This window comes from Pleuronectes platessa, chromosome 6, assembly GCF_947347685.1.
Source record: "Pleuronectes platessa chromosome 6, fPlePla1.1, whole genome shotgun sequence".
NCBI classification, from domain to species: Eukaryota; Metazoa; Chordata; class Actinopteri; order Pleuronectiformes; family Pleuronectidae; genus Pleuronectes; species Pleuronectes platessa.
In genome coordinates, this window is record NC_070631.1 from 247503 (window position 1) to 259726 (window position 12224).

The 12224-nt window shown below is 46.0% G+C and overlaps 1 protein-coding gene across 1 annotated transcript in view; it reads left to right on the forward strand.

The window, feature by feature from the left end:
• The first annotated feature begins 205 nt into the window (after positions 1-205).
• Positions 206-12224, forward strand: part of oprl1 (opiate receptor-like 1) — a 40316-nt gene continuing 28297 nt past the window's right edge. The window contains exons 1-2 of the mRNA XM_053425832.1: positions 206-280; positions 7831-8056. Of these exons, the coding sequence (XP_053281807.1) occupies positions 7848-8056 (209 nt within the window). The 5' untranslated portion in view covers positions 206-280; positions 7831-7847. The remainder of the gene's footprint in view (positions 281-7830; positions 8057-12224) is intronic.

Consider the following 12224-nt stretch of genomic DNA (forward strand, 5'->3'; position numbering starts at 1 on the left):
CTCTCTCTCACTGGAGCTGAAGCAGTGTCTCTCCTCTCGTCGTCCTGAATCCTGCAGGACAGACGGACTCACACAGACGGACTCACTGATGTCAACGGGAGGAACACAGCGGTAACGCAGAGAGCAGGAGTGTGCACGAGCAGGAGTGTGCACGGTTACGCACGGTAACGCAGAGAGCAGGAGCGTGCACGAGCAGTAACGCACGGTAACGCAGAGACTTCCAGCAGCAGCGGTGCAGAGCTCCGGTCTGCGCGGATCTGTGGAGCTGTGCGAACCAGAGGTGAGACACACACACGTTAACAACACACAGTATGTACATGTGAGTGCACGTATATGAACGTGTGCCTGTGGATCCCAGGACACCACAGTGCGCGGGGGACGCGCCTCTGAGCGTGTGCAGCCTGTCACGGTGTTTGTGTTGAGCTGCAACATCGGTACTGATGGCGCGTGGCGCGGCGCGTGCGTCATGCACTTGCGTTATTTTTCTGAAAGTCAATCATGCGTTTCGCGTGTTTGTAGGGCACGTGGTGCTTTTAAGTGACAGGGTGTCGTGTGTGTGTATGATGGAGTCATGTTTGTGTGTGTGTGTGTCTGTCTGTGTGTATGATGGAGTCATGATTATGTGCGTGTGTGTGTCTGTCTGTCTGTCTGATGGAGTCATGTTTGTGTGCGTGTGTCTCACTCACAGTGTGTGTGTGTGTGTGTGTGTCTATAACGTTTGAGCTCTTTTCTAATGTTTGAGCTCTAGTCTAATGTTTGAGCTCTTTTCTAATGTTTGAGCTCCTGTGTAATGTTTGAGCTCTTTTCTAATGTTTGAGTTAATCTCTAACGTTTGAGCTCTTGTCTAACGTTTGAGCTCTTTTCTAACGTTCTAGCTCTTTTCTAACATTTGAGCTCTAGTCTAATGTTTGGGTTATTCTCTAACGTTTGAGCTCTTCTCTAACGTTTGAGCTCTTCTCTAATGTTTGAGCTCTTCTCTAACGTTCTAGCTCTTTTCTAACATTTGAGCTCTAGTCTAATGTTTGGGTTATTCTCTAACGTTTGAACTCTTTTCTAATGTTTGAGCTCTTCTCTAATGTTTGAGCTCTAGACTAATGTTTGAGCTCTTCTATAATGTTTGAGCTCTTCTCTAACGTTTGAGCTCATTTCTAACGTTTGAGATCTTTTCTAATGTTTGAGCTCTTTTCTAATGTTTGAGCTCTTCTCTAACGTTTGAGCTCTTTTCTAATGTTTGAGCTCTTTTCTAATGTTTGAGCTCTTTTATAATGTTTGAGCTCTTCTCTAACGTTTGAGCTCTTTTCTAATGTTTGAGCTCTTGTCTAATGTTTGAGCTCTTCTCTAACGTTTGAGCTCTTCTCTAACGTTTGAGCTCTTTTCTAACGTTTGAGCTCTTTTCTAACGTTCTAGCTCTTTTCTAACATTTGAGCTCTAGTCTAATGTTTGGGTTATTCTCTAACGTTTGAGCTCTAGTCTAACGTTTGAGCTCTTCTCTAACGTTTGAGCTCTTCTCTAACGTTCTAGCTCTTTTCTAACATTTGAGCTCCTGTGTAATGTTTGAGCTCTTGTCTAATGTTTGAGTTAATCTCTAACGTTTGAGCTCTTTTCTAACGTTTGAGCTCTTTTCTAACGTTCTAGCTCTTTTCTAACGTTTGAGCTCTAGTCTAATGTTTGGGTTATTCTCTAACGTTTGAGCTCTTTTCTAACGTTCTAGCTCTTTTCTAACGTTTGAGCTCTTCTCTAACGTTTGAGCTCTTTTCTAACGTTCTAGCTCTTTTCTAACATTTGAGCTCTAGTCTAACGTTTGAGCTCTTCTCTAACGTTTGAGCTCTTCTCTAACGTTTGAGCTCTAGTCTAATGTTTGGGTTAATCTCTAATGTTTGAGCTCTTCTCTAACGTTTGAGCTCTTCTGTAACGTTTGAGCTCTTTTTAACGTTCTAGCTCTTTTCTAACATTTGAGCTCTAGTCTAACGTTTGAGCTCTTCTCTAACGTTTGAGCTCTAGTCTAATGTTTGGGTTAATCTCTAATGTTTGAGCTCTTCTCTAACGTTTGAGCTCTTTTCTAACGTTCTAGCTCTTTTCTAACGTTTGAGCTCTAGTCTAATGTTTGGGTTATTCTCCAACGTTTGAGCTCTTCTCTAACGTTCTAGCTCTTTTCTAACGTTTGAGCTCTAGTCTAATGTTTGGGTTATTCTCTAACGTTTGAGCTCTTCTCTAACGTTTGAGCTCTTCTCTAACGTTTGAGCTCTTCTCTTACATTTGAGCTCTAGTCTAATGTTTGGGTTAATCTCTAACGTTTGAGCTCTTCTCTAACGTTCTAGATCTTTTCTAACGTTTGAGCTCTAGTCTAATGTTTGGGTTATTCTCTAACGTTTGAGCTCAAACGTCCTGACAGTAGTGAAATCAAATGTAATGAGTGAAAGTGGAGTTTCCTTCACATCCGGATCTGTTGTGTTGTTGTGAAGTTTGAAGATGATGAGCAATGATCTTCATCCTCATCTTCTTCTCTCTTCATCTCCTCTTCTTCAGACGCTGATTGTGTCTTGGACATTAAATCTGCTCTAAAGGAAACATGCTGGTGTTTGTGTTCGTAGTTTAATTTGATCTCTACTTCAGTAGTTGACATTGTTCACGAAATAGTGTCTTCATATTTCTGTGCGGCTGACGCTCTGACCCCCCTCGTCTGCTCTGATTGGCCAGCTGCTCTATCCTCTTGTGATTGGCCAGTTGCTCCAGTCTCTTGTGATTGGCCAGCTGCTCCATCCTCTTGTGATTGGCCAGCTGCTCCATCCTCTTGTGATTGGCCAGTTGCTCTATCCTCTTGTGATTGGCCAGCTGCTCCAGTCTCTTGTGATTGGCCAGTTGCTCCATCCTCTTGTGATTGGCCAGCTGCTCCATCCTCTTGTGATTGGCCAGCTGCTCTATCCTCTTGTGATTGGCCAGTTGCTCCATCCTCTTGTGATTGGCCAGCTGCTCCATCCTCTTGTGATTGGCCAGCTGCTCTATCCTCTTGTGATTGGCCAGCTGCTCCATCTTCTTGTGATTGGCCAGTTGCTCCAGTCTCTTGTGATTGGCCAGCTGCTCCATCCTCTTGTGATTGGCCAGCTGCTCCATCCTCTTGTGATTGGCCAGCTGCTCCATCCTCTTGTGATTGGCCAGCTCCTCCATCCTCTTGTGATTGGCCAGCTCCTCCATCCTCTTGTGATTGGCCAGCTGCTCCATCCTCTTGTGATTGGCCAGCTGCTCCAGTCTCTTGTGATTGGCCAGCTGCTCCATCCTCTTGTGATTGGCCAGCTCCTCCATCCTCTTGTGATTGGCCAGCTGCTCCATCCTCTTGTGATTGGCCAGCTGCTCCAGTCTCTTGTGATTGGCCAGCTGCTCCATCCTCTTGTGATTGGCCAGTTGCTCTATCCTCTTGTGATTGGCCAGCTGCTCCAGTCTCTTGTGATTGGCCAGCTGCTCCATCCTCTTGTGATTGGCCAGTTGCTCTATCCTCTTGTGATTGGCCAGCTGCTCCATCCTCTTGTGATTGGCCAGCTGCTTCGTGTTGCGTCCGTTGAGCTAAGCCGTTCGAGAGTTACCGAGATGCTAACGCTAACAACACACATCCATAAACCACTTGGTGAACGTTGACCAGCGCCAGAGGAGCCAGATGTTTCACAGGTAAGAAACTTTATTACTCTCACTTGTCATGTGACATGTATGTTCACTTTGGAAGCTGCGACATTCACATGTTACATGTATGATTTGTTCTTGTGATTTATGGAATCGAGTTAAAATAGCAAGAAAGTTATCGTAATGAAAAGAGTTTTAAAGTTGGTTTGATTCGAGAAGTTGTTATTTTATAAATGTGTCGTATACAGAAATACTTTTGTTTCAGCAGTTTCTTATTGGATGAATATTTTTCATAAGCGGTTTCTTTACCACATTTACAGAGTAAACATCTTGCACATTATCAGTATACCATTTACATGTAAAACTGTTATAGTGAAAAGACCCACACATTTATATACACGTGTGCATTTATATATATATCATAGCCTTTTATACTTATATTCATTCTGTATACCATACCATATACTTATGTGCAATATGCGTGTAATAGTATTTGTTTATTTCAACATCTCCTAATGTTATTACATAAATACAGTAACATCTGTGTAAATCATCCTGTGCCTCTGAACTTTTTTTCTCTACAAACTGTATTTATGTAGTGAAAGATGAATATTATGTACATATTCTCAGTATTTTTATTCTCTTGTTTACCTCATCTGCTGCAACAAGTGGATTTCAGTACCACAGGATGAGTAGAACTACTGAAGAAATGACAACAAAATTATTTTCCTCAAAATATATTTTTTTCAAATGTGCGACAAATGCAAACATATACACTAAAATATATATGGTGAAGTTTTCAGGTCCAGTATTGTCTCGTTCTCTTCCCACAGGCGACACTGGTCTGCTGGTGTGTGTCTGAGTTGTCCTCATGTGTGGTTCTGTGAATCAGGAGCTTCTGGATGTTCTGGTCCCTCGCCCGTCACATGGAGATTTACTCTTAGTGCTCTACACAAGGTGCTGGGTCGTCACACACCAGCCTCATCGATCACACACGTGATCTGTATTTAATATTTCTATCAAACTAGTATTTCATTGTTGCTGCTCAACATATGAGCGTTTATTTTTTTGAATTTGTATAAAAAAGTGTTTAAAACTTCACGTGGTGTCTGATGTTCTTCTTGTGGAAATCTGTTGACTGGTTGTCCTTTGATGGTTTCATGTTCAGTCTAAACCCAGTGAGTCTGTGAGAAGCTCCAGTTGGTCCAAGATGCTGCAGCACGAGAGCTGACAGGAACCAGAAGAGATCATCTCACTGCTCTGAGCTTCTCTCACTGGCTCCCTGTGAAACTCTGAATATCAAGATCCTGCTCCTCACATAGAAAGATCTGAACAATCAAACCCTTCATGTATCAACGAGCTCATCACACTGTCCTGATGGATCACTGCTCTCCCAAAACACAGGTTCTCTGGTGGTTCTAGAGTCCGTCAGAGCAGAACAGGAGGTAGAACCTTCAGCTGCAGGCTCCTCTCCTGTGGAACCAGCTCCCACTCTGGGTTCTAGAGTCCGTCAGAGCAGAACAGGAGGTAGAACCTTCAGCTGCACCTGACAGATTCGGACCTGGACAGTATGAATTTGTCTGTAAAGCAGATTTCTCTGGAGCACTTTGTCAGAAATATCATCTCATATAAAACTCCACAAACACTGAATTGTTTTCTTCTCCTGTTTCCTCCAGTTAGAAACTTTTAGAAGATCTAACGAGTTGAATCAGTTCATCAGTGAACGTCCAGGATTCAGAAACAACTCGTTTAGAAGTTGTGTTGTGTTGTGTTGTGTTGTGTTGTGTTGTGTTGAAGACGTGATGACAGCAGCTGTTTCTACTGGTCACGTCCTGGTTGAAGGAGGTTCCATTAGTGTGTCTTTGTCTTCACGTAGTAGAAGTGGGACAGACACACACACCTTACATGGACACACACTTCAGACTCAGCTCAACTGATATTTATCAAAGCTCACACACACACACCGCAACACACACACAGTAACTCCCACACACGAAGCCACACACCCAGGCACCCACACACACAGACACACAGCAACACACACAGCAACACACACACACACACACACACACACACACACACACACACAGCAACACACACAGTAACACACACAGCAACAGACACACACACACACACACACACACACACACACACACAGCAACACACACAGTAACACACACAGCAACACACACAGTAACACACACACACACAGCAACACACCCAGTAACCCACACACACAGACACACAGCAGCACACCCAGTAACCCACACACAAAGACACACAGCAACACACCCAGCAACACACACACACACACACACACACACACAGAAAAACACACACAGACACACAGCAACACACACACACAAACACAGCAACACACCCAGTAACACACACACACAGCAACACACCCAGTAACACAGACACACAGCAACACACACACACACACAGCAACACACACACACACACACAGCAGCACACCAAGCAACACACACACACACGCACACAGCAACACACACAGCAGCTCACCCAGCAACACACACACACAGTACCACACACACAGCAACACACCCAGTAACACACACACACACAGACACACAGCAACACACCCAGCAACACACACAGCATGAAACACAGTAACACCCCCCCACACACACACCGCAACACACACACAGCAACACACACAGAAACACACACTCTGCGGCTGCAGTGGAGATTGAATCTGGAAAACAGAACGCAGCGTCAGGACGGGAGGGTCGGATGAAGAGATGCAGACGGAGAGGGAGGGAGGGAGAGAAAGGAGGATGGAAAAGGGAAGAAGAAAGAGAAGAAGAAACATGTGGAGCCCCGGGGAAATTCAGATTTGATGAATATTCATAATGAGACAGAGAGAGAGAGAGAAAGAGAGAGAGAGAGAGAGACACGACTGTGGGGGATGTGTGTTTTTAGTGCATCAGCCTCCATCCTTCATCTCCTGCTGCTCCTCCAGGATCAGGTCTCATTCTCTCCTCCTCCACGTGAGGAGAACCCAGACAAGATGGTGCAGATGTCATCACTCTCGTCCATAACAAATGGCCCAGCTCCTCCTCCAGCTCCTCCTCCAGCTCCTCCACCAGCTCCTCCATCAGCTCCTCCATCAGCTCCCTCCCTCAGCTCCTCCTCCAGCTCCCTGTTCTAGCTCCTCCTCCAGCTCCCTCCCTCAGCTCCCTCCTCCAGCTCCTCCTCTAGCTCCTCCATCAGCTCCCTCCCTCAGCTCCTCCTCTAGCTCCCTCCTCCAGCTCCCTCCTCCAGCTCCTCCTCCAGCTCCCTCCTCCAGCTCCCTCCTCCAGCTCCTCCTCTAGCTCCTCCATCAACTTCCTCCCTCAGCTCCTCCTCCAGCTCCTCCTCCAGCTCCTCCACCAGCTCCTCCATCAGCTCCTCCATCAGCTCCCTCCTCCAGCTCCCTCCTCCAGCTCCCTCCTCCAGCTCCTCCTCCAGCTCCCTCCTCCAGCTCCCTCCTCCAGCTCCTCCTCTAGCTCCTCCATCAACTCCCTCCCTCAGCTCCTCCTCCTGCTCCTCCTCCTGCTCCTTCTTCATGTATCACTGCTGACACCTCAGCAGTCGGCCATGTTCCTTCCGAGGCTTCAGGTCAAAGACCCAGTGGCTCAACCCTCTGACTGCAACATGGGAAGAGGAAAGAAACACATTATATACAGGAAATATATTATAAATAACATATTATTTACCAAAACAAAGAAAAAACAAACCAACAATATCAATATATAAATAAACCCGAAGCCCCTCCCCCAAGACAAACATCACTCAGACAATTAAGGAATCTGTGTAAGGTGTGAAATCCAATCCGTTCATGTTTCCATAAGCATTTCTTCACCTGTCACAGAAATATCACTTTATTATATCACATGAGCTCTGGAGGGAGCGTTTCTCTGATAACACCCCTCTGGACTAGCTTCGTGTGGAACACTCCAGATTCCCCCCTCTTTCCCAGAGTTGAAATCTCCCACTGCCTGTTTGCCAGTTGGACCAGGAGACCCCCATGAAGGGGAGGGGGGGGGGGGGGGGGGGGGGGATATAACAAGATACTTGTACTCATATTTTATTAATTTTATAAATATTTAAATGATATTGGATAAATGCTTTGGGAAATTAATATGTGTCTTGAGGTCTATTGGTTTCTATGTATTCTGTGTATAAGTACATTGAAACATGTCCCTCTGTCAGGACACCCGGGGACGGACATGGAGTTCACTGATGACTTCCTGCTGGCCGAGCTCGGCCACCTGCAGCTCTACAACGACTCGCTCTTTCACAACAACTTCACCGGCGGCTACAACGAGACGGAAGCTCTGCTGCCGCTGGGGGTGAAGGTCACCATCGTGGTGGTCTACATGATCGTCTGTGTCATCGGCCTGGTGGGAAACTTCCTGGTCATGTATGTCATCATAAGGTGAGAGACCCAAAGTGAATTCATCTGAAAGTTTATATGGTGACAAACAAATTGTTCCAGTGAAGCCACAGCAGCCGGCTCCTTGTAATCATAGGATCCAAACTCAGAGGATGGAAAACTGTAAAACATTCATTATACACTAATTATACACCTACAGATTATTAAGTCTAAAAATATACAAAGTGATCGTTGCAGCCGTGGTGCAGCCGTGGTTCAGCCGTGGTTCAGCCATGTTGGAGCCGTGGTTCAGCCGTGGACTTAGGGTGCATCAAAAAACAGAGTTCCAGCATATTGATCTGTCTGGGTGCTCAAAGTGTTACCATCCATGCAAAAACAATAAATGCAAAATAGTTTTGCGATACGTTTTGATCTAGAGGTGGAACGGCGCACAGTTTACTAGCTAGCTATCGATAGCTAGCATAACTTAGCTATGCTACCTCATCGTTAGCTAATGCTAGCTAACTAAAGGTTTTGGAGATCATTTTGGCCTGTCCTATGGGCCTTATTCTATTCTTGACATTTGTTGTGTTCTTCCAACCTATTTTGAAGACACAAGTATTCACTCCCGTTATTGCAGTGCATTGTGTTTTATTTTCTGTCAAGTTATAATTAGAGCTGTGAAAAATAACGCGTTAACGCGTTATGATTAAATTACAGGATTAATTCGTTGTTTTTTTTTAACGCATTTAACGCATGCGCAGAAGGACCTTCCAATTCCGCCGCCTCTGCACTAGTCGCCGCTCTAATGCAGTCAGACGGCAGCTGCCATTCAAACAAACAAACAACATGGATAATTCTGATGAACCTGAGGACCTTCTGGACGGGAAGATCGTGTTCCAAAAAAACAAAGATAGAACATTCAGTAAAACCAAGGTGATATGCACACTCTGCGAGAAGACGTTATCGTTTCACCGTAGCAATACCCGCCTAACCACCGCAACGTGAAGCATGTGTTGGTCGGCGAGGGGCGTTCAAGTGGAATGCGACAAACCAGACTCACTCGCCGGACACATTGTGCAAAAGAAGCGGTCAGCTTTACTGTCAGAGAATTTGAACAAGTTAGTTTGCCTCACCAACTGGCTAAAGACCGAGTAGCTAAGAGGGCCTTTAGAGGCATTAGATTGTATCATGGTGTGGTTAATGGTTGTGTGACAAAAAATATAAAAAATGTCAACCATCCTATGGCTAAGAAGCTCAAATAATTTCTGTTTAATTTTAAAAAAAAGGTTTTATTCAACCACACAATGGCTAAGGAACCCGAATATTGTTTAGGATGAAGATTATATTAATGTTCCATATGGAAAAGCAATGATAACTGCTGAAGAACTGCTGAGTTGCAGCACAAAAGAAAAGTTAAATGTCATAAATCTTGTTTTCACAAAAATATTCCCGAAAAAATCGGTAATGTGATTAATCATGATTAATCCATAGAAACCTGTGATTAATTTGATTAAAAATTTTAATCATTTCACAGCCCTAGTTATAATTAAAGAGTGTAGAGATATCTATAGGTATAATGAGTTAAAAGGAGGCCTTATGTAACACGAGGCACGCAAGAGACTAGCACTAGAATGAGTTAAAAGGAAAGTGTCGTGCAATGTGTCAAGGGGTGAGTAAGGTATTAACCCTTGTGTGGTGTTCATGTTTTGGTCAATCAGCCAATGTTCGCGGGTCTGGTGGACCCACCGCATTATTCGGTCTTTCAATCAATACAGCTACAGCAATATATGTAAAAATACATAACAGATGTTAACTTTATCCCAATTACAAGCAATATAAACAGCATATATGGTTAATATTTGTTATTTACCCGTTAAATCATATTTATGAATAAAAGTGCTTTTCGTTTTTTGTGATAAAATGCAATTAAACAAAGAAACATCAATTACAATCAAGATATGATTGGAAAAAACGAATATGAAACAAGGTTTTTCATCAGTGTTGAGGTCTATTTCTTGAACTTAATTAGAAATTTAAAACACTCATGTCAGTCTACCTAAGACAATGAAGGGGAAGAGATTAGAGAATATGAAGATCCTGTTTCTATCAATCAGAGTCTGACAGTGAGTTTGAAGAAGAGGATGAGATTGACCATCAGCCAGCTACGTAAAAAGTTCATCTGCAGCCAGCTCTCACTGGGTCGACCACTGCTCTGGTCCTTACGCCTGCACCACATAGGGGAGGTGCTCCTAAGCCACATTTTCACCGACCTCAAGGTGGAGACGTCCCGTTCGCCAGATTTTACATTGTTTACATGGCTCCGGGACAACTGGGATCTGGTGCCACATAAGGAGCGCAGCCCATTGTCCAGCTACATTCCTGACGAGGCCAAACCACCGTTCCTGGGCAAGTTGCGTGCTGAACTCATTGCGTGCACTGCAGGAGTGCTCGACTACAAGCGAGGCGACTACTGCGAGTTCATGCAGCTGTGTCTTGTGTATCTGGGTGCAGACGGTGCAGCACACACTCCAGTTACCTTCCAACGGCCAGGAGCACTGCACAAGGCGCGGTGGATGGCCAAGCTGCTCTACACTCTCAAGCTGGCCTTGATGGAGCAGCACATTGCGTTGCTTCCTCAGGGGACCATCACAACGTGGCAGCAGGTGCGGAAGATTCCGACCTTTGCCAACTTCATTACACACATCTACGCAACGTGGTGGCTGATCTGTGACATGCCCGTAGATGCCGCATGGAATGACCTCACACTCTACCACCACCTGTACGCGTACAAGTCTGTTGACGAGCGCATTGCAGCATCAGCGATCACGGCAGTGGAGCGGCACCTATGGTACCTGACAGGCGAGATGCTGCCCCTAGCACTCTTCAGCACCAAGGTGCCAGTTGACGAGCGGCGCGCACTTGCAGATGCCATCTTGGAGCACAAGCCGGCTGACCTCCCCATGCGAGCCCCACAGCTCTGCTTTGGCACTGGCTTCAGCAAGCTGAAGTTCCCAACCCTCTCACTGACCACCAGCTTGGCTGACCTCGCCAACCCAGAATGCTGTGAATGTACGTGCCATCAATGTTATGAATGACTGTGCCGAGCGTGGCGTCAAACTCACATCAGACTTTGTGGCAGCAGCCAGGAGCGAGGAGCACCTGCAGAATGTACTGCAGGCAGTTAAGCATGACCGGTCTAAACAGCCAACTAACCTGGTCTAGCTTGCGCTTGCAAGCTAGACCAGGACTAGGACTCAATTTCAATGTTGTTCTTTTTGTTCTTCAATAAATAAATGTTGTTCTATTGAAAATAAATGTTCTCAATAACAATTTCTTGCGTTTTTTTTAAATTACCTAGGAAAACACCCAAAACGGCTCATTTTCATATTTTTCACGTTATGTTCCACCTCTAAATCTCAATGAATTTGCCCAAAACTTTGCATAAGTCATTTTTATCTGTGTCCGAACAAAATGCAACCCCAGACAGTTTGATATTTTGAGATTTAATTTTTGCCTTGCAATTTGATGCACCACGACTCGTGGTTCAGCCGTGGTTCAGCCGTGGTTCAGCCGTGGTTCAGTCGTGGTTCAGCCGTGGTTCAGCCGTGGTGCAGCCGTGGTTCAGTCGTGGTGGAGCCGTGGTTCAGCCGTGGTTCAGCCGTGGTTCAGCCGTGGTTCAGCCTTGGTTCAGCCGTGGTTCAGCCGTGGTTCAGCCGTGGTTCAGCCTTGGTGGAGCCGTGGTGGAGCCGTGGTTCAGCCGTGGGTCAGCCGTGGTTCAGCCGTGGTTCAGCCGTGGTTCAGCCGTGGGTCAGTCGTGGTGGAGCCGTGGTTCAGTCGTGGTTCAGCCGTGGTTCAGCCGTGGTTCAGTCGTGGTTCAGTCGTGGTTCAGCCGTGGGTCAGTCGTGGTGGAGCCGTGGTTCAGTCGTGGTTCAGCCGTGGTTCAGCCGTGGTTCAGCCGTGGTGCAGCCGTGGTTCAGCCGTGGTTCAGCCGTGGTTCAGCCGTGGTTCAGCCGTGGGTCAGCCGTGGTTCAGCCGTGGTTCAGCCGTGGTTCAGCCGTGGTTCAGTCGTGGTTCAGCCGTGGTGGAGCCGTGGTTCAGCCGTGGTTCAGCCGTGGTGGAGCCGTGGTTCAGTCGTGGTTCAGTCGTGGTTCAGCCGTGGTTCAGTCGTGGTGGAGCCGTGGTTCAGTCGTGGTTCAGCCGTGGTTCAGTCGTGGTGGAGCCGTGGTTC